At 49.2% G+C, this 22,683-nt stretch overlaps 2 protein-coding genes across 2 annotated transcripts; one reads left to right on the top strand and one right to left on the bottom strand.

Moving 5' to 3' along the window:
- The first annotated feature begins 532 nt into the window (after positions 1 to 532).
- Positions 533 to 943, top strand: LOC136503215 (uncharacterized). The gene has a single exon (XM_066498363.1). It carries the CDS (start codon positions 533 to 535, stop codon positions 941 to 943), a length of 411 nt encoding a protein of 136 aa, XP_066354460.1.
- Positions 944 to 13,648: 12,705 nt separating this feature from the next.
- LOC136504853 (tRNA nucleotidyltransferase cca2-like) lies at positions 13,649 to 21,362 on the bottom strand. The gene is made up of 15 exons (XM_066499881.1): positions 20,922 to 21,362; positions 19,760 to 19,890; positions 19,264 to 19,381; positions 18,828 to 18,880; positions 18,631 to 18,680; positions 18,436 to 18,534; positions 17,021 to 17,130; positions 16,742 to 16,869; positions 16,459 to 16,549; positions 15,964 to 16,047; positions 14,932 to 14,994; positions 14,687 to 14,831; positions 14,274 to 14,438; positions 14,072 to 14,166; positions 13,649 to 13,985 (listed from the first exon to the last, which is right to left on the bottom strand). Exons 1-15 carry the CDS (start codon positions 21,246 to 21,248, stop codon positions 13,872 to 13,874), a joined length of 1,773 nt encoding a protein of 590 aa, XP_066355978.1. The 5' UTR covers positions 21,249 to 21,362; the 3' UTR covers positions 13,649 to 13,871.
- Between the last annotated feature and the right edge of the window lie 1,321 nt (positions 21,363 to 22,683).

The following is a 22,683-nucleotide window of genomic DNA, read 5'->3' as shown; positions in this document are numbered from 1 at the left end:
GGCCGACCACTTTGAATGGACATCCGAGGCCTAGAAGGCACTTGACATGGTCAAGCTGCTTCTGACGAAGGCCCCGATCCTAGTTCCTCCTACCGATGGAGAACCCCTTTTGCTCTACATTATGGCCACCACGCAGGTGGTCAGCGCCGCCCTAGTAGTGGAACGGGAAGAAGAGGGGCACACCCTCAAAGTACAACGCCCTATGTACTTCATCAGTGAGGTCCTATCCGACTCAAAGACTTGCTACCCCCAAATCTAGAAGCTTTTGTACGCCGTCCTCATCACCAAGAGGAAGCTACGCCACTACTTTGAGTCACATTCGGTGACAGTCGTGACGTCCTTCCCCCTCGGCGAGGTCGTCCAAAACTAGGATGCCACGGGAAGAACCGTGAAATGGCCACTCGAGCTGATGGGTTAGGGCATTGTGTATGCCACCCGGGAGGCCATCAAGTCCCAGGTGTTGGCTGATTTTGTCGTGGAGTGGACCGAGGTCCAAATGCCACTAGCGGTAGTCGATCAAGAGTTCTACACGATGTACTTCGATGGATCGTTGATGAAGAAGGGCGTCAGTGTGGGGCTGGTTTTTGTATCACCCCTCGAGGTACGCATGAGGTACATGGTCCATCTCCATTTCCCCTCCTCCAACAATGTGGCCGAATATGAGGCGCTCATCAACGGCCTACGCATTGCCATCGAGTTAGGCATTCGACGCTTCAACGTTCGAGGAGATTGCCAGCTGGTCGTCGACCAAGTCATGAAGGAGTCAAGCTACCACAATCCCAAGATGGCCGCATACTGCCGAGAAGTCCACCGGTTGGAGGACAAGTTGGATGGCCTTGAGCTCAATCACATCCCGAGGTGCCTCAACGAGGCGGCCGACGCGCTTGCGAAAGCAGCATTCGGTCGAGAGACGGTGCCAATGGGCATCTTCGCCAATGAATAGCACAAGCCCTCGGTTCGCTATGAGGGGTCAGAACAAGGTGGTAATGGTCTGTCCAATCTAGGCCCAGGGGCTGACCAACCATTGGCTCCATCTGGCCCTGAAGTTAAGGAGCTCGAGGAGGACCCAACGATAGAACCCAACCCTCTGGTCAACTGGAGGATGCTCTACCTCGACTACCTCCTCCGTGATGCATGACTGACAGACAAGACAGAGGCTCGACGACTCACACGTCGCGCCAAGTCCTTTGTTCTTGTGGAGGGCAAACTCTACAAGTGAAGCCACACCGGGATCCTGCGGCGCTGCATCCCCATCGAACAGGGGAAGCATTTGCTGAGCGATATCCATGGTGGGGTCTACGGTCACCATGCCATGCCTAGAACCCTAGTCAAAATGTATTCCAACGGGGCTTCTACTGGCCCACCACTATAGCCGACGCCGAGCAGATCGTGTGCACCTACGAAGGGTGTCAGTACTACGCTCGGCAGATTTACCTACCGGCCCAAGCACTCCAGACGATCCCTATCACGTGGCCATTCATGATCTGGGGGCTCGATTTGGTCGAACCTCTCAAGAGGGCACCCAAAGGCTACACCCACTTCCTTGTCACCATAGACAAGTTTACAAAGTGGATAGAAGCTCGGTCGATCTCCGTGATCAAGTCCGAGCAAGCCATGTTGTTCTTCCTCGACATCGTCCATCGCTTTGGAGTCCCAAACTCCATCATCATGGACAACGGCACGCAGTTCATCAAAAAGAAGTTCCTTCGATTCTATGATGAATACCACATCCAAGTCGACTAGGCCACCATCGTGCACCCCTGAACGAACGGGTAGGTCGAGCGCGCAAATGGCATGGTCTTACAAGGCCTCAATCCTAGGATCTTCAACCGGTTGAACAAGTTTGGCGTAGGCTGGGTCGCCGAGCTTCCTTTAGTACTCTGGAGCCTGAGGACAACCCCTAGTCAAGCCACTAGCTACACACCCTTCTTCATAGTCTATGGTTCTCAGGCCGTCCTTCCAACCAACCTCAACTATGGAGCGCAAAGGATCAGGGCGTACGACGAACAGGGAGCTAAGGCATTCCACGAAGATGCCATGGACAAGCTGGACATAGCGTGTGATGTTTCCCTCCTCCTCTCGGTCAAGTACCAACAGGCGTTGCGATGGTACCACAGCCGACGAGTGCGGGGTCAAGCCTTCAACGTTGGCGACCTGGTCCTCCGCCTTGTACAGAGCAACAAGGACCACCACAAGCTCTCCCGCCATGGGAGGGACCATACGTAGTTGCGGAGGTACTCTGTCCAAGTGCCTACAAGCTCAAGACCATCGACAGCGAAATCTTCACCAATGCCTAGAACATCGAGCAGCTACGTCGCTTTTACCCCTAATAAATACGCACTTTCTCTTATCAGTTTTGTTATCAAAACCCCTTGATCCTTTGTGACATCCGACCCTAGCAACAGCAAGGGGTTGGGCCTCACTCAGGGGCTAATGTGAGTATATTTATCCTGCAAACATTCTCTGTGCCTGCCCCCTTTTCTCACGTTAATACCAAGGAGCTAGGTTTTCGGGAACAAACTCTGAGTATAACTGGTCGGACTGCGAGAAACCTATGCCCCAACGGCTACGGTGCCTTGGTTCACCAGCATGATCAGAGCTAGCTCACCCGCACTCCGAGCTTTTATGACCTTAACTATGGAAAGGGTCGAAATACACTAAACCTTTTTTACGAAAAGGGGGAGAAGAGCTAAAAAGTTGTTTGCTATAACGAAGATTAAGAGCTTGTCCATTTTTGCACAATTTCATCGCTTGGCTTACCTGCCTGACTAAATTCTTGCAAGGGATGCTCTCATTCTCTATTTCCGCAGGAAAATCTTGTCTCAACATGTAACACGAGTCGATCGGACAGCTTGGCCACTAACGAGAAATGGGTAAGGAGCAGACAGGATCACGCTCAAATCTAGTGAAGGTTTTCTGAACCCATCACTCTTACCATCGAGGTAAAACCGGTACCTAGGTCGATCGAACAGCTCAAAACCGCCGTTGAGAGACAAGCACCCTTACTTACTTAGTTTACGTATTAATTTTGATACCGAGCCTCCGACCCCAGCAACAGTAGGGGGTCGAACATCGCTCGGGAGCTGGCGGGAGTGTCTATTTGCTAGAAATTCTCTTTGCCTGACCCCTCCTTGCGTTTAAAAACTGGAGGCATGGTGTGCGGGTGCAAACTTTGAGTAAACCTGGTCGGACCGCTAAGACCATATGCCCCAGCGGCTATGGCATTTTTGCTCACCAGCGCGATCAAACTCTTTGTCACCGCACTCCAAACCTTAACCTCCACCTTCTCGGGAAGGGTTTGGAGGGGCCTACCCATGGAATCTCCATCGAGGAGAGGCTATTAGGTCGCCCAAGTTAATCAAATGGCTCGGGCTGCTGCCGAGAGATAGATACGGAAGACTGGGATGCTCGTGTAGGTTACACCGGCCCCATCATGAATGTCAGACCCGGACCCCGTACGGACATATCCGGTAAGAGCTCCCAAAACCCGTCACTCGTGCCACCAAGGTAACATTACCAACCCTCGCTTTTTCTTTATATGATCATTCATTCATCCATTTTCATTCATACATTCATTCTTTCAATCATTCATACATTCATCTCATACATCCAAGAATTGCATATGCAATTGCTGCATTACAATGCTTCGCATCGCGTCATGAAGCGATAGTCATCTCATTCGATATGAGCGGTGATCGACCAAGGTTCGAAGGCCAGGCCACAAAGGGCTCGAGGCTGCCTCGTGTCAAACAGAGCCAGGGGAGAAAAACCGAGATGAGCCCCAGCGGCCTTGCCTGACCCCGCTCAGAAGCAGACAGGGACATCTCGACCTTTCTCGTTCGATTCTAACCTCAAGCCAAGCCCACAGAATCTCCATCAAGGAGAGGTCAACGGGCCACCTGAGCCTATCGAACGGCTCAGGCATCTACCGAGAGGTGGGTTAAGAAGTAGTGGAATACCACATGAGGGCTCTGCGACCCCGTCAGTGGATGATGGACCCGGATTCCACTCGAACATGCTCGTTAGCGAGCTCACCGAGCATGACACTCGAGCCGCTAAGGCAAGTGTCGTTAGCTCAGGCCCTCCAGTTGCAGAAACTGAGACGAGATGACGCATGAAACAGGCTGACCCCTACCGAACCCCATGGGGCTCAGGGGCTTGAGCCACCTGATCCTAGATTGAGAAACTGAGGTTTGAAGCTCGGCTCGTGAAGGGCCCAAGGCCGCCTCGTGTCAAACAAAAGCTAGGGGGAAAAACATAGATGAGCCCAGTGGCCTTTGCCCATCCGCCTAGAAGCAGACAAGGTCATCTAACCTTCTTGTTTGATCCAAACCTCTAGCCGAGCCCATAGAATCCCTTGAGGGGGAATCTATTGGAAGGTAGGTTAAGGAGCAATAGAATGCCACACGAGGGCTTTGCCGACCCGTCACAAGCGACGGAACTGGATTCCATTCGAACATGCCCGTTAGCAAGCTTACCGAGCGCGTCACTCGAGCCATCGAGGCAAGTGATGTTAACTCAGCCCCTCTAGTTGTGGAAACTACGGACGAGGTGACAATCACAAAAATGAGCCGACCCTCGACCGAATCCCCGCTATGCGCGGGGACTCGAGGAAGGTTGGACTTGTGAGGAGACCGAATGCTACGATCGCAGAACGATAGCTAAGATCCTAGGGAGGGGGTACGTGCGAATACAAGAGATGCTTTCTCCTACTAAGTTTTCGCTATCCTCTCCTCGATTTTCAATGGCATCCGATCCCAGACAACGCAAAGGGTCGGATCTCACTCAGGGGCTGATAAAGGTATAAGTATAGCCTTTTTGAAATAGTCATGTGTCAGACCTCTTCCTCACTGCTAAGCCTATCAGTGAAGGTTTGTGGAAACGAACAACTGATCATCCTGGTTGACTGCAAAAAGCCTATGCCTCGGTGGCTATGGTGTCTTTGCTCACCAGCGTGATCGAAGTTCTCTTCTTACACCTCGGGCCCTACAGTCTTAATGAACGGAAGGGTCAGAATACGTGAGCCCCTTTTTTGCATACAAAAAGGGAAGAAAACAAGTTCAATCAAACAAAACAAAGTTATGAATTTGTTTATATGATACATAAGGGTCGGCACTTGTCCACAGATTACAATAATGTTCATCCAACCTATATGACTAACTACCCCCTCCGGGGGAGAACTATATCTTCAACTCTGTTCACCAAGTCTTGCGCAAGAGGAGCCACCACCGTCTCTATCTCGTCCAGCTCAGAGGCTTCGTAGCCAGGTGTGAAATGGAGGCTCATCGTCTCCAAGTCGATGCTATCCGCGTAATGCGAATGAGCAATCGCAAAGGCTTGGGTGACCCCAGCGCGAAGAGCGTCCCTCTTGAGCTGGTGCACCCGCACAGTGATTTTGACGGCACGGGCCGTGAGCGAACTGGTCCCCTCCGACTGTACCACCTCTAGGTCATTGCAGACCACTTCGAGGGCGGCGTCAGGATACTGAGCTCGTCGCTCTCCACCTAAATGTTCCTCCTTGCCTTGGAGATCTTCGTGGGCTAGCCCGACAGAGATGCCCTTGGCCTCTAGCCTCTGGGTTGTAGCGATTCCAAGCTCGGCCTAAAGGGAGCCGATCCTCTACTACGCCTCATCGTGCTCCTAGACGGCCTGGTCACGCTCCTTGTAGGCCACACCATGCTTTGATCAGAGCCTCCCACGGTTTGGAGCAGCTCATCTCACTCCTTGCATAAGCCAGGCGACCACCTCGATGTCCCTGACTCACCCTCTGCTCTAGCGCTGTGAGCCTTTTCCTCGGCTACTAGCTTTAGCTCTCGCTCCTTCTTAGCCTCAGCTAGGAGGTTGAGGATCTGCTAGCGGGTCTGAGCGTCCCTCTAGAGCAGCTCGTCCCGCTCCCTCCTGACTCTGACGGCCTCCTCCTTGTCTTGCCGCACCCTCACCGTAGGGCCTCAAATGCCTTCTCGGTCTCCTCCTCATGCCGACGGGCCTCACGCCTCCCGCAGTCGGAGACGTCCGCCTCCCCGGCCAAGGGAGTCAGCTCTGCCACCCTCTATTGGGCGGCAGCAAGCTGGGCCGGCCACATCCTGTGCAGCCAGGCCTCTTCGATGAGGCGGCCCCAGGTTCTTCTTCTACTCGCGAAGGAACCAGGATGTCTCCCGGCCTGTGAGCGATAATGGGACTGAAAAAAGATGATGGTCAGAACATAAAAAGACATGAAGAAAAAGGAGGGTGAGAGGCAAGGTCGAGTGAATACCTAGCTAGTGGGAATGATGACTTCATGCAGGGCATCCCTAGCATGGTCCAAGGCTTTTAGCGCGGCCGCAATCCCCTCGTTAAGACTCTTGCTCCATGCTTTCAGTAGCATCGTCGAGGGCGAAGAGTGTCGACGTCAGGTCTTGCGGGTTCATCCACCGGAGCAAGGGCTCACCTCGCGCGGGCGAATAGCTCCCCCTCAATGTCAAGGCTAGGGATGATTCCCCGCGGTCCACTCCGCCACCGCCGCAACGTCCGGGGACCCTCTCGGCCGCATCCCCCTTCGTCCGGCCCACGTCGGGCGTCGTCACTTTGGCTGCCTGGCGCGGATCACACCGCTTCGTTGGCACCACCATGGCTACATCCGGCTGCGCCTGGCTCATCACAGTCGCTACCACCCATGCCTGCATTGGTGGGGCCTCGACCGGCGGTGTCGCGCCCACCGCGGTCGGTGCTGCAAGCGCGTCGGTAGCTCTGCCCGTCCCGTCGTCGGCAACGGAATCGCCTCCTTTGCCGCTGCTCGGCGACCTCCGAGGGCGTTCCTTAGCCTCGGCGTCCGCTTGTCCCACCGAGGGCACAGGAGCCACCGTGGGTGGCGCCTGACCGGCTGATGAGGCAGTAACACGCGACGCCGCTCCCCCCGAAATGGGTGCCGCGTCAACCGACAGCTGCCGCCTCACCTGAAGGGCGACGCTCTTCTTAGGCGCCAGCGCCAAAAGGTCACCGCCTCAAGACGCTGCAAGAAAAAAGGCATAAGTCACACTGAAAACAAAGTAAAATAGAGAAAACAGAGGAGTTGGTGACTTACATTGGCGTTGTTGGGCGGTGGATACGTTTGGGGGACGAACCCCCAGGTCCCTGCTCCACCTCATCGAGGCGGGGCCATTTCGAGCCTGCCCCCTGCTCCTGGGCAGAGGGGCTCACCTCCCTTGCATCTTGGGGTGCGACGGTGGAGCCACCCTCCTCCGCTGGCGCCTCGAACACGGCGGTAGGCCCGCTCGCCCCTGTTGGCTCTTGGGGCACGACGGTGGAGCCACCCCCCTCCATCGACACCACAGGCGCGGCGGCAGATCCGCCCGCCCCTGCTGGCTCTTGAGGCATGGTGGTGGGGCCACCCCCCTCCGCTGGCACCTCGGGCACGGTGGCAGATCCACCCGCCCCTACTGGTTCTGAGGGTGGGACAACGGTCTAGCCCGTCTCCACCGGCCTCGCGGACGCGCTTTCCTCTCCATGAAACAGGAAAGGTCCTGTCCCCTACAAGGATGAGCAGGTACCTATCAACATGTCCTCGCTCTCTAGGCCATCATGCTTGGTGTCATCAACTACCTTATCGTCATCTTCCTCGTCGTCATCGTCGTCGCTATCAGTTTCCTCCCCTCCCGCGCCAGCAGTTTCCGTTGCTTCTTCTTCCTCTCATCCTCCTTCACCTTCCTCTACTGCTTGGCCTTAGCGCGGTTCACCGCCCTCATAGATGGATCCCTCGACAGTGGAGCCAGGTGATCCCTAAGGATGAGGTCCCTCGACTGGCCCCAGCATCTCAATGTCAGCATCAAGGGGTCAGGAGTTCAATTGAAGAGGAGGCATGAGGAAATGAGACTTACGAGGATGATGTAGCCCGGTTCTGGCCGCCTCGCGGGATGCCCCAGCATCGAATACACGAACTCAAGGGGGCACCGGCGCCGTCCCGTGAAAGCTCCATCGCTTCCTTAATGCGTTGCGCTACTTCAGAGGGGGAGAGCGCTCCCTTAGCGAGCGCCATCCCATTGAATGATGCCCCGAGCGCCATCATGTATAGGGGAAGCACGCACCTAATCAGTGGTGCCACCCTCCTCGTGTGGTAGGTGCCAATGATGCCTGACCCCTTCAGGCCCCCTCTCCTTAGGATTCAGATGGCGATGAGGTGGTCCTAAGATTTTCTTCTTGTCCTTCTCTAGGACACCCCACTTCCTCCACTGAGTCTGGGACCTCTTCGACTAGACCGCCCAGTAAACTCTGGCAGGAATGTGGCTGCGTGGATCTTGAGATAGAACCAATGCGAATGCCAACCCTTGTTGGAGGTTGATAGACACATTGATTGGTATTCGCTGACCTGGTTGTTCCAGAGTTGGATGTCAGCGCATCGCATCGGCCGTGCTTCAGCTCCTGCTTCTTCTCTTGCTTATTCTAGAGTTTGACGAGCGAAGAAGTACCGCCATAGATCAAAGTGGAGGACTAATCCCTAGGAATCCCTCACATCAGGCTACGAACGGGTGCCATGTGCTAGATTCCATTGGGATTGAGGTGCTGCAACTCGATTTGGTAGTTGTGCAGCAACCCCTGGAGAAATTTGTGAGAAGGAGTCGCAAGCCCCCGCTCATGGAAGCACATGAACTAGACGACGTAGCCATCGGGAGGCGACGGCACGTCCTCCTCGCCGGGCAGCCGCCATCCCTCGGTGGTGGTCCGCGCGCAGAGAAGACCACGGTAGACAAGGCCCTTCATGCGCTGGAGGGTGACATCAAAGCAGCACCATGGCTCCATTGGAAGAGCGGGTGGGTGGATGCGAACTCGACGGTGGCTAAGACGTGGATGCAGAGAACTTAGGCTATTGGCGACAGAGGTTGCAGATGTGAAGGCAAGGAGGCAAAGTATGAAACCCTAGGGGCAAACCCTTTTGTTTTATAAGGGCGATGGATGCGAGGAAACCAACCGTCTGCCTAGATCTCCGCGTCTGCCATGATCTACCACAACGTCACGCCACGGGATATGCGCATGCGATCCCTATCCTTTCCTTCGAAAAACCCACCGAACATTTCGCCTCCCCGGGCGGACCGGGACTCATTACGAGTAGGAGGAATATGGGTCGAAAAATGCATCTAAGGCCCGTCTGGGCCGAGGAGTTCGACGATTGGCCCATCAATGGGCCCAACAGCCGCTCCAAGCACCCCTACAATAAGGGATGGAAGGAGATGGGCCCCGCAAGCGGCTAGCACCTAGGCACACGAGCGCCACGGGCATCTTGGTCCACAATTGAGTCTCAGCCAGGCTTACGCTGACTAGATCCCCGTGAACGGGATACCGGGACCCCAATCAAGCTATCCAGCTAAATAACCACTAAATCTCGTGGCCATACCCGCAAAGGGTCCGACCTCGGTGAAAAGGAATCACCGCCTTCAGGACACGTCGTGGGCAACAATAGAGGGCCAGGGACCTCAGAGTGCCCTCTTTCGAAAAAGCCTCCGAAGGAGTATTCTACTCCTCCGTAGGCTCAGGGGCTACACCCACCGGGTGCGCTCGCGCGCACCCACTGGCAAGACAAAAAATCCCCCAAGCAATTCTGCTCGAATCGCCCGGGGGCTACTATCGGGGACCAATACTAGGGTACCCAAAGAGAATGGGCTAATGATCATCAAACATTGATTCATCCGCACGATCAAGTGCGACTATGCCGCTTGCCGAGCTCTACCTTGCTCGATGGCTGAGGGCAGACTCCGTCTCGCCCGACCCTCGAGGGCTGACTCTGCCTCTCCCGACATCTGAGGGCTGGCTCCACCTCACCCGACGTCCGAGGGCTGGCTCCGCCTCGCCCGACGTCCGAGGGCTGGCTCCACCTCGCCCAACGTCCGAGGGATGGCTCCGCCTCGCCCGACGCCTATGACGACATTACCACGATACCAACCCAGGAATCAGGCGAAGCAGATAAGGCAAGACACTCAATCAAGTCAACCGCAATACCGAAGACCGTACCTGCACACCTGTAGGACAGTACCGTCAGGCTATGCCAGAAGGCTACTTTGCAACCGTCCAAGCATGTCAGAGTCCAAACAGTGTTGTAGGCGCCGACATTTGCCATTACAGTGTTGTGGGCGCCGTCATTTGCCCTCGGGCATGGATTCTTATGGGAGCTCACGACAACCACTACGGTCAGAAGGAAACTCGCATCACCCACAGTAATAGACCTACGATCACGGTGGTGCCTGCTCCCTGCATGGCCGTTGATCAGCACGCTAGTCTGCCGCGCCGCCCGTCGGGACGAGATGGGATGTGACAACCCGCTGACAATACTAGGACATGGCATCATCAGCAGGCAGACACTCAGCGTGGCCTTGTCAGGGTCAGCAGACATGTGCCTAGTGTGGGGCTGTCCCCATCACCGCCTGCCATGTCAGGGGGGGCCCGCATAGAGGAAAAGGAAGACCCGACGTCCTTGAAGGACTTCCTTTGCCTCTCATTTTCCTCTTTTCTCCCATCTGTAATCCATACTCTCCCTTGGCCTATAAAAGGGAGAGCATAGAACCCCACTAAGGGGGATCGATTCAACACATCACGCATCATATCACATATAGCCGAGCAGCAACCAAGCTCTCAACACCCATTCGACCTTTCCATCAGAGACTTGGGACTTGTCCCTCTCTCGCCCGTTTGTAACCCCTACTATGAACTTTTTAGTGCTAATAACACGATCAACAGCCACGAACTAGACGTAGGGACATTCTGCCCGAACCAGTATAAACGTTGTGTCTTTTTAGCACACCATCCGGGCCAGACGCGCAATAACACAAATTTACTCGTTGGTGTTTACTCGAAACACCGACAAATAGGCTTTAAGATGATCCACCAACATTGTGAAACGGGTAAGATAATTGGAGACAGTGGTGATTTGTCTGATATGGAAAAGCTGGTGGATCAAGGACTCGTGCTGATCGTGATCGAAACGATCGTGCATCAGTTTGCAGAAGTCAGACCAGGACAACTCAAGAATTTGATGCTCGATAGACTGGTACCAGATAGAGGCAAGACCATCAAAGTGCATCTCAAATACGCTAATCCACATAGACTGCTCAACCTCATACATACGAAAGTGTTTCTCAGCACGAGTTTTCCAACGGCGCGGGTTGTCACCTTCGGCAAGCGGACGAGGTGAGAAGAACGTGGTGGATCAGGTGGAGGTGGATGAGATGAAGGGTGGGTGAACATGGCAGGCTGGTAGGTGATACATGGTGGATCGGGTGGGTGAGGAGGTGGATGGGCGATCATCGTTGGGTGATAGGGAGGCCGAGGTGGATTAGGTGGGTGAGGATGACCTAGAACAGTGGACTGAAAAAACCATGGGGTGGGGGATCCAGCAACATACCATTGGCTGGGACAGGGATCCAGGTCGTGACGACCATGGATCCCGAATCCCGTGGAGTCGATTCGACGTGGTGCCCCATCATGGGCGGGTTGGCGGTGAGTCCGGCAGAAACTTGCATGGCCGCCTTAGTTGGAGTAGGAAGCAGACCGGGCCCGTGCGACATTGTGTCGAACACGTCGCGGTCACGAGACGACGCTAACGCCTTGGTCGGAGTCGGAAGCAGACCGGACCCGTGCGACATTGCGTCGAACATGTCGTGGTCGCGGGACTTCTCCAACTGCTTCACAGCGATGCGAACATCATCGAGGACGCCGTCAACGCCGGGGCACCAGGACGCCAGATCCGTCGTCGTGGCCTCGAGCTGCTTCACACGATCGTCGCGCTAGACGGAGTTGGGGCCGATGCGGAGGGACTCGAGGTGGGAGAGGCGCGGGGTGAACTCCGCGTCACGGTCGGCGTAGCTGGCCTCCAAGGTGGCGAGGCAGAACGCCACCTCTATGTACGGGAATAATGTTTCCCGTCGGTTTTGCACCGACAGGCTAGACCGGATTGCTTTTGGGTTTTGGCTTGGCGCTAGATGTTCCGACTGGCGGCAAATTTTGGCGCATTGGTTTTTAATCTCATAATATTCCTGTGTGTTACCGACAGAAAAAAATATGTACCCGACAAAAAATATACAATTTTTTCTGTGTGTATCAAATATACAGCCAGAAAAAATATAATTTCTGTGCTGGTGAACAAAACTGACAGGATATTCATACTTTATCTGTCAGTTGTCTAATTTTTCTGTCCTTTTTTCGCCAGACAGGATAATGATAGGAATTTTATACCAACAGGGAATTTTGAGTTTCCAATAGTGATCATCATCTTCATTCCATCTTCGATTCGTCTTCCTCTCCTGATTTGTATCTATCTATATGCCTGGCAAAAGCTGTTTTATTATACGAATCATCTGATGGCCACATTAATTTGACAGCCGAGCTTCTTCCCATACGTCACACGGATGGGCCGGTGCTACCCATCTACGCGAAGCCTATGGACACCATGGCGGTTTTGTCGTCAAGGTGGCTCATCTCACCGTCACTGGTGGCCTCCAGTGGCCTCTGGACGTCTATGGCGATGTTGCTGTGCGCAACTACCTCTTCCGTCGAGACAGGAACAATTGCCAGATGCTCACCTCAGCGCAGGCACGCCCAATGCTCCTTGCTTCATCCCTTTTACTCTGATTTCATATGATGCACTAGATGCACCTACACACTACACATTGTACAGGTACAGGAGTACTATTCATCATGGCAGAGGCGGATCTAGCGGTGGGGCGGGAGGGGCGCCAAGTCCATTGAGCTTGTGGCAAGTTACGCAGTTACGCAGCGTCGAGGACCAGGGGAAGCTGATCCTTGGCTTGGATGCAGTGCTCTTCTTTTTTTCTTTTTCTTTTTGACAACGATGCAGTGCTGTTTGGTGGTGGTACCAGTGAGACCACTGCTGTTTCGCAGAAGCTCACTTATCGTCCCAGGTCGGCCTTGAGAAGCGTAGCTTATTTTGATGTTGGTTTGGTTAGGATCCAAATGTGCGTCGCCTGGTCACTGCTTTCTTAAGACTAGGGTGGGTACAAGTGGGTTATGGACACTGACAAACCTGCAAACATATGTAACCTTTGGGCACTGCTTGCATTGCTTCGATAAGTCATGGCACTTATTAGCTACTATATGTACTGATGTGTATTGTCTGCAATTTATGCGTCGGATATGCATGTAATCTTGACTACCTGTAATGTGCCTACTGAATTGATGTGCATTGTGTTTGGTGGTGTGAGACTCTTGAGTATTGATTGACAGTAGAGAGCTGAAGTTATTTTAATGTAGGAAACTGCTTTGTCAAATGGAATGCGTACTTGAGTCGGCTTTATTATAGTCTGAATTCTCCCTGAGACGAAGTGCAATAATGCAGTGTGCACCAGATGGGTTTTGCTTCACCACACTCACCAGACTGAAAAAAACAATAATGAATGGTAGCAAGTGAATATTGCTAAAAGGATGTAATGTAACGTTTAGCCAAAACCTATTTTTCCAGGATTTTCCCCAAAAATAAATTTGGGCCATAATTCTTCCACATGGCGCTTTCATTAGACTTTTCGCGATCTGCGCTTGGCAGCTCCAAGATTAACTATTTTCAGAATTTGAAAAAAAAAAAAACTTCCCTCCCTTCTCCCCAGTCCCCACTGCATCCAGAATAAGAAAACAAAAAACAATTCAGCTACCAGATTTCATGCAGGGTCTTTTCAACAATAATAACTCATAATAACGTTAACTAATTAAGTGAAATCATCCGAGATCAAGCAGGTGTTGTAACATGACGTTTTTACATTTGCCACCGGTCACAGCAAGCGTTTCAGTGCATGTGTTTTCACAGCGGCGGCGGCTTAACTGACGCAAACTGTTCCAAGGGTCAATTGGTAACCTATCTCAACACTGCCTATGGCCTATGCTCAAAATGCCAATGACTATCAGGTGCTGGATTCTACTTTTTGTCGTTTCGATTGTGACTGCTTCATCCACTCGATGCACTCATCCACGGTTCCGTTGGGATGCGCAAGCTGCCACTTCAGTACACGTTGTTGCTGCAACAAGAAACAGGTTCTTTGTCATGGTTTTTCATTCTCAAGAATTAGCCTGGTCTGGGGAAGGGGGCAGAGTCATAGCGTACCCATTTTCCTATCAGTGGACCTCCTTTGACCTGCATAACTCCCATAATAGACTTCCCGTCGAGTACCGGCTTCAACTTCCACACCCCATCAAGATCTGGAGAAGAGAAACAATAAACCAGGACAGTTAACCAATCATATGAGGTAGTAAATCTAAGCGCTTGCAGATATGGGAAAACCACAAGTTCCACAACCATCAATTACCTAGGTCAGTTATGAAACGCTCAACTCTGATGTATTTCTCTTTCCTCCGATGCAGCTCATCCTGCTTGTTGAGGGTGTCAGCAGCATTTTCAGCTTCTGGGTAGGAGAGAATGGATAAAAGCAGTGCCACCCGCCAAAAGTCCTTTATTTCTCGGAGTACAAGTCCTGAAATGTTGAGAGTGGAACATGTTTCCCAAATGTTACTTAAAACAAAAAAGAATATATGAATCTTGTGACAATGAAAGAATCAGACAGTCGTTAACAAATATGCAAGCACTATAACAAATCAAATACATATCATGACATTGAATGATCAAATGAAGAAACACCAAACATCAGAAGCATCAGATTACAAAGGATAAACCAGTACTGAAGACCCAACAAATTAACAAACTAGCATGTCGAATACTGACCTGCAAAAACACGCTTCACACTGTCTTCTGGTATCTCAAGATATTCATCTTCCAATTTCTCTTTGAGAGTACACACATCAGGATTTGACTCAAGGAGAGGAATTAGTTCAGCAAATTTTTCGCTAGCACCATGTATGTTGACAACCTTTAGGAGAACACATTATTGCAAGTTAATTTGTTGTCACGGTACACAAAACCAACAGAATCACAAACAATGGTGTTGGGAGCAACTCAAGAGAACATACCATTTCAGCATCGCTGTTTTTCAACTTTAGTGAGTCCTTGATAATAAAGCTAGAAACAGGAACCTGCTGATGATGCAACAGACTCTTAAACAAACAATTGAAATAAATAATGCAATGTCATGAAAATGGATATTTGAGAGCAGCTTCATTTGTTGAAGTTGATTTTAATATCCAAATTTAATTGCTGCTTAAAGGTGGGAACAACTTTAGCAGCCAAAGCAAGGAAGCAAGCAAGAAAAAAATGTTTATGGTGCAACATGCTTAGTCACCAACCTCAATCAAGGTCTGGTTAATGAACATCAGAAGCCATATAAAACTATAAATTGTCCCTCCACAGGATAGAAGCTATGCTGAGCATACAGTTGTATGAGTAACAAGATACAACAATTTTCACGAAGAAGGTAAGTAATCAAAGGGAAGGTAATGATCCAATACACCAACTCTTTATCTGAAGTCCAATTAGCAAGGAGTAACAAAATTGTGACTGCTTTGGTCAAAAGTGGCATTATTTGCAAACTGAGCTAGAGAGGGTTGTTTTTAAAGCAGTTAAGGGTTCACTCAAACCAAGTAGATTGTAAACAAACAAATTTGCCTGCTTAATAAACAGTTAAAGCGTGTTCTGATTAAGCATCAAGAGCACTGCACATAATGTTGCATGCTGAAAAAAAAAACAATAGTCATGGCACAGCAAACTTGTCTCTCCAGTCAATATAGCAAAATAGTATCAAGTAAATGTACCCGTGGATACAGTTGATTATAAGTGACTAATTAGCAACAAAAAAAAGGGGGCAGACCAAGTGCCGGAGGCTCCCACATGAGTGGGGTCTGGGGAAGGGAAAAACCGAGGCAAGCCTTCCCCCCGCAAAATCTGCGGAGAGGCTGCTTCGAACCCGCGACCTGGTGACTCAGTGAGACAGCTCTCACCACTGCACCAGACCTGAGCAACACAAATGCACAAATTGAGACAGTACAAAATTTTCAAAGCCTTGCATTAGAAAAAGAAAATCAGATGATGCACGACTTTGTTGTTACCTTCTTAGATCTTTTGTCCAAGTAGAACATATTTCGGAGGGGATTGAATAATGAACTATACAAGCAAAGCCTTCGTCGTTCATCCTAAACATCACAACATATCTTAATGTTAAGGGAAGCCAAGAGAGAACAAATTATAATCAAATAATTCCTGCTAGCCATAATACACAGCTTATAAACATAGGTAAGATGAAACTGGAGATATAAGCTTGTTATCACATCACAATTGAAAGCTTTATTTATGATCCACTTCGTAGTTCAATCAGTGCACATTTTCTGTAAATGACTCAAGTAACCGATCAGTACCAACGAATCTAACAAAATATTACATTTTAAAGTTGCATTAGTTTGAGTTTCTCACTTGCAGTGGAGTAACAAAGTATCACTCTTCAAATAATTTTAATCAGAGCAAAGAACACACAAATCATAAGAGAGCGAGGGGGTTTCGGCCTTTCCGGGTGCTCATATATCAAGAAGTATGATAAAATTTCAGACCTGTGACTTGGGGTCAGAACCACTGCTGAACACAGAGCTGCCAATAGAATATGCAAGATCCCAAGCTGCTTCAATATGTGAAACACACTGCCTGTATACCCATAGGAGATAAAAGATGAGATTGAACTAAAGTAGAGATGATAATGGACATAAATAGAAAGTGCACGATGGTGTCAATACTTCCATAATTCTACAACCACAAAATCTTGAAATATAATTGAATGACAAACAGTTGTCTGAATCCAAAATATGAAGAATACAGGATGTTAGAACAAGGACATACCAATCACACTTGTCAAAAACTGGAGGGTTGGATTTTTCAGGAAAAGAAAATACAACATAAAATAGCCCCAAATCACGAATGTCACACATTGCTCTAACAGGGTGTTTGTCTGACATCATGAGATCAATCTGCAAATATAAAAACAAGGAAAATTGATGAGCAAGGGTTTCGCATGCTATTTTACTAAGTTTGTCAAGAATCACAAAAGGCTTGGTTATACAGTAAAGCAGCAAAGAAATGAACAAAGAGTAGTTAGCTGTAAGTGTGTATGCATCCAACCTCGTGACCAATACGTTCTCTACTAATCTTGCTACCAAGCTCTGACTTCACCTTTTCATCAGATGCAGCTTCCTTCAAATCTTTATCTAATGTAAAGTTGAATCTAGCAGCTGAGAGGCAAGCAGCATTAGCCTGTGCAAGGAAAATATGATGTTCCAATTCAAAGTTATATTCTCTATTATGATACACAGTATTCATTTCTTGGTGACAATGTTTTCAGATCGTATTATCGAGGCTAGTCGTATGACCACCGATCAGACGACTAATCGCGATTAGTCGTCGATAAGGGTCGATTAGTCGGTCCTAATCGGTCTAATCGGCTAGTCGGACATTTAGTCGTCCTTGTGCCTAGATGGCCTGATCGACCATGTATATACTATATATATGATGTAAATATATGTAAACATGGCCATGATAAATAGGTAAATGTTAGAGGCAAGCAACCAAGCACAGTTTGGCATGTAATCATGTTTGCAATGAATTATTATCATGGTGATTTGGCCACTTACCTGTAACTGCTGCTTGCTGATTTGGCCACTTACCTGTATCATGGTGGCTCATCTTGATGCTTGAGGCCTCCCGTGTCCGTCTTCCAGGCGTCGAGGAAGGAGCCTCAGAGGCGGGCGGAACTACTGGGTCCCGGTAGGGGAGGAGACAGGAGCGAGCGGAGGTGGAGGCGCGGGCGGAGCTGCGGACGCCAGACAGAGGCGCGGACGGAACTGCGGACACCGGCGAGAGGCGCGGACGGAGCTGCGGACGCCCGACAGAGGCGCGGACGGAGCTGCGGACGCCGGTGAGGGAGATCCAGAGGCAGGCCGCCGGCGGCTGCGAGAGAGAGCAGCGGGAGCAGAGAAAGCAGCGGCTGCGAGAGAGAGCAGCGGGAGCGGGAAATGCGGCTGCAACTCCCACTAGGTCACTCACTCACTCCTCTTCTTCTTACCCTAATGGGCCAGCTAAAGGTGGGCCGAATTCTTTAGCTGGGCCAAATTCTCCCTCCCCCGAACTAGTCGTCCGGCTAGTCTGATCGGACGACTAATCGTGATTAGTCGCAACTTATCGGACGATAAGTTTTCTAATCGGTGTAAACTAATCGAGGGCCCTTATCGAGCACCTGGTTACGATAAGGACGACTAATCACGATTAATCGTGATTAGTCGTCCGATCTGAAAACATTGCTTGGTGAGGAATTACATAAGCAGTTATGGACTAAAAAAGGCTATGAATTGATCATACATCAAAATATCTATGTAACAGAAGCAATAATTAAGTTCTCAACTTGAATTACCTCAGTGACATGAATTAATTGTAATGCCATTATCAACTTACTAAGAAGTTTTAATAACTTATCATTAATACTTTCTCGACATAACAAATTAAAAAAATTTAGAGATCAACTGGGAGATGTTTTGAATTACCAAATCTTATTGCTCGAAGAACTCTAAGTGGGTCATCAAGGAAGGTAGCTTTGGCAGGCAAAGGAGTAACAATAAGGCCCTTTTTGAGATCCTCAATACCTTCAAAATGGAATAGCAGCATGAATATTGCAAAACATTACTTGAATATTGTAAAACATTACTTGAACTTGTACCATTGAAGTACTACAAACTCACCTCTTCCAGTTAAGTCTTCCACTGAGTTATTGTTGATATTAAAGAACAAACTGTCAAAGTTAGAAAAGGAACAAAATAAATATAGGGCTTATGAAGAATAGGCCTGCCTTCAAAGTTTTTATTTCAAATTAGAATCAAATTTGCAACGATGAAAGGATGGCTTTGGAGACACAACAAACCCATCTGAAAATGCATACCTATTAATTGTCAAGTCCCTGCGGTATGCATCTTCCTTGGCAGTACCAATCTCCTGCAAACGTGGCATAGCCATATACAGGATGTAAAAGGCTATCTCTAAAGACTTAGATTGGAAGAAGGATAAGCTAAAGAAATGAAGCAGAAAACAAGAAGTTTACAAACATTGAGCTGCCAAAAATGTTAACGGCTACCTGTTGCACTTTTGTCAACATATGGTTTAATTGTAATAATAATTCTTCGTAACAAATTAACAAAGTAATCCACACCAAACGGAGACATGTCAATACAAAGGGAAATGTTCAAGTTCAACTAAGCATATAGGAATGCGGTTAATATCTCTCAGTAACAAATAAATATGCAACTTGCAAACAGATAATATGTCATGTAAACAAGGTCACCAAATAACCATGCAAAGGGATGGATATAAGTACACACCATTGTAGGGATACGACTATTTTCAGCATATTGTTCAGACCTCAAGTTAACAAAATCAATCCAGATGTCGAGAATAAGCATCCTAGCAGTTTCCAAGTGCTTGGATTGATCAGGATTACTGCAAAAAACTAATAAAAGTTACGATTCAAGCAAATAGTCACACTATATCAAACAGTGCAGTTGCTTTCAGCCAAACAAGTGCAAAATGGTATAAAAAGCAACATTTTTTTATTGAACACGCAGGAGAACTGCACAACATTTCACTAAGAAGAGAGAAGAAACTGTACAAAGGAGAGGGAAAGGAGTACAAAAACTCTTAGCACCTAAACCCAGAAAAACACACACACCTCACCTGGTTACTTACAAGAAGAAACAGACTGTGATAGGAAATAGAAACGACTAGAGACAACTTAAAGCAAAGGATCACCCAACCCCATGAGTAAGCAGCAACAGTAATAAGTTACTCATTAGGATTACCATAGTAAGAATCACATACCACTGGATAACACCGATTCCTTTCTGCTGCTCCCCTATCAACTTTGAGTATTCATTTACTTTCTGACAGAAATTCTGGCCCGTCATATTGTCAAGGGCAATGTCAATGTCAGCAGAGTCTTTCCCTAATAGCTGCCAAGGAAACAGTTATAAAATTAGACAACAATCATTCTATACCATAAGCCCAAAAAATATGAAGAAATATCCTGATAACTTTTTTCCACCACGGTAAAACCGAATTTCATCACCTCAGCAACGAAATTACAAAGTTCACAAGTGCACAGAAAGAACCTCCTGCCGCCAACTTTCCAACGCCTATGCATCTGATCACTAAGGGCTATCAGCCAGCATTGGCCCTACCAAAACCCTCGTGCAAGATAGCAAAACAAGTAAAGTTTGCCAGCAAAAAACCAACTACGACTACTATATATCCTGATAACTAGATGTTTTGAGGATTATCCACAAGTTATCCTATGCCAAATGGTGATGCACTGTTGCATCCAAAATTTCCAAGTCAAATGCAGTAGAAAACATAGCTTTTCCCATGCATGTAAAGTTGTAAACTACAACCCTGGAAAACCTATAGGATAGATAAACTACCAAAAATAATCATCATACAACTAGTCCGAAAATATAGTAAACCTTGTAAAATCTGACCAAATGGAGGAATCATCCCTGGCCATACATGCATAACACGCTACACTGACCTGGCATTTGCCTAGTGGGGGACAAAATAACATCATTTTTACCTACTAAATCACAACATTTTATACCAAAACCCTCAGCAAGAACCATAAAGAATCTAGAGGACTCAATTCAGTGGCATTCAACGTAACAACAGAAAACCCCCTCTTTGTATCAACAGAGAGCAATCACACCCTAAAACCCCAGTATATTAATTTAATCACAAAACATTTTATACCAAAACCCTCAGCAAGAACCATAAAGAATCTAGAGGACTCAATTCAGTGGCATTCAACGTAACAACATAAAATCCCCCTCTTTGTATCAACAGCGAGCAATCACACCCTAAAACCCCAGTATATTAGTTTAACCCTAATTACAGCCGATTTCTGATACTCTACGAGTCTACGTCAAACAGGGCAAGAGAGACTTTTCCTTTTGTAAAAAACAAAAAAGGAATAAAATGAAGAAAAGCTCACCTTGTCCCGGACCCATCCACCGGCGACGCGGAGCTGCGTGCCGAGGCCGAAGTGGCGAACAACCTCGAGAAGGCGGTTGAAGATGCGCTCCTCCGTCTCCGTGAGCTCTACGGTCTCCCTGACCACAACGCTCCGCTGCTGCTGCTCCGGCGAACCCGCCGCCATGCCGGAGTAGCCGGATACGACGAGTACGGGGGCGAAGAAGGCTCCTGGGCGCTTATGCGAGGGGCTGCTTCGGGGAGTAGGACAAAGCGAAGGCAAGTGGCGGCGGAGATGGGGGAGGATGAGGAGGAGACCGCCGCGAGGGAGGAGGAGGCCAGGAAGCATGTGGCGGACTGCCGGCGGTCTCGCTTCCCCTTTTGCAGCCGCCGAAGCCCGGTTCCAGGAAGGAAATTACAAGGCGTTTGGTTCCTGAAATGGTAACAGAAATGCAAAGGGAATGGAACTGCGGGACAAGGCAACGTATCGTTATCTAATTACGCTGAAGTTGGAGCTGTATCGGTTTTATATAATGCGGTATAAGCTAACGGCGGGACTCGATTCCCTGAGTGCGGAAACAAACATTGAATAATGGAATCTGTTACCCGCGTAATCAAATCACGTTACAGTTACGTGAACCAAATGCTATGTTAATTAGCAGGACATATCCTAGGCTGGACACGTGGCTACAACGAATCTCAAAGCATCTGGTCGTCGACCTCATTCCCCCGCTGCCTTGTTACGTTTTTTTTTCTTTTCATATAATGATAGGGCGAGGGCGTCCGTTCGCCCGGAAGCTTCGCTTACTGGGCTGCCGACCGGTCCAGACAACCGGCCTCTGGCCCCCTAACTCCTGCCCACTCTCGTTCGTCGCAGCCACTTTCACTACGTTGTCCGTCCACATAGGCCGCCTCCACCACGCCATCCCCCCCCCCCCCCCCCGACCGCGACATGCCCTCCGCCCGCCCTACTCTGGCTCGCCGCCACGGCCATCCTCTGATGCGCCCCATCCCACGCGCGTGCCTGCCCCAATCCCGCGTCGTGCCACCATCCAGCGTAATGCCCCCATCTCACCTCGTCTGTCGCGGCTATGGCGTTCATCATGCCACCACCACCCCGCGCGGCACCAGGAGAAGGTCGCTGCCTGTGCACCTGCGCCTGGGTGTACGCTGGGCCATTGTTCTCGACGTCCCCCTGGCCCGAGTTTGCTGGCTACTACAATTCCTCACCAAGTAGGTTGTGACTGTCGGCGACGCCCTGTTTTAAGTGTTTCGGACGTTTCAGACATATGTTTCAAGTGTTTCATCTGTATGTTGTAGAAGTAGATCTGGGATGTTGCATATGTTGCAATGACAATATACACATGTTGCAAGCGTATGTTTTGAGTGTTTCGGACGTATATTTTAAGTGTTTCATTTGAATGTTGCATAAGCAGATTTGGATGTTGCATAACATGCATGTTGCAAGCATTTGTTTCAAGTGTTTTAGGTGTTTCATACGTATGTTGCAAGTGTTTCATCTAGATGTTGCACATGTTTTGCAATTGCTACACACGTGTTTTCAAGTGTTTCATGTGTTTTTACAAGTGTTTCATACGTATGTTGCAAGTATTTCAGTTGTTTCGGACATATGTTGCAAGTATTTCATTTGGATGTTTCAAAACTAGAGCGGGATGATGCACGTGTTGCAATGTGCCCCACTTGTTTCGGACATATGTTGCAAGTATTTTATTTGGATGTTTCAAAACTAGAGCGGGATGATGCACGTGTTGCAATGTGCCCCA

This window comes from Miscanthus floridulus, chromosome 14, assembly GCF_019320115.1.
Source record: "Miscanthus floridulus cultivar M001 chromosome 14, ASM1932011v1, whole genome shotgun sequence".
Lineage (NCBI taxonomy): Eukaryota > Viridiplantae > Streptophyta > Magnoliopsida > Poales > Poaceae > Miscanthus > Miscanthus floridulus.
This window is presented reverse-complemented; position numbering and strand designations above follow the sequence as displayed.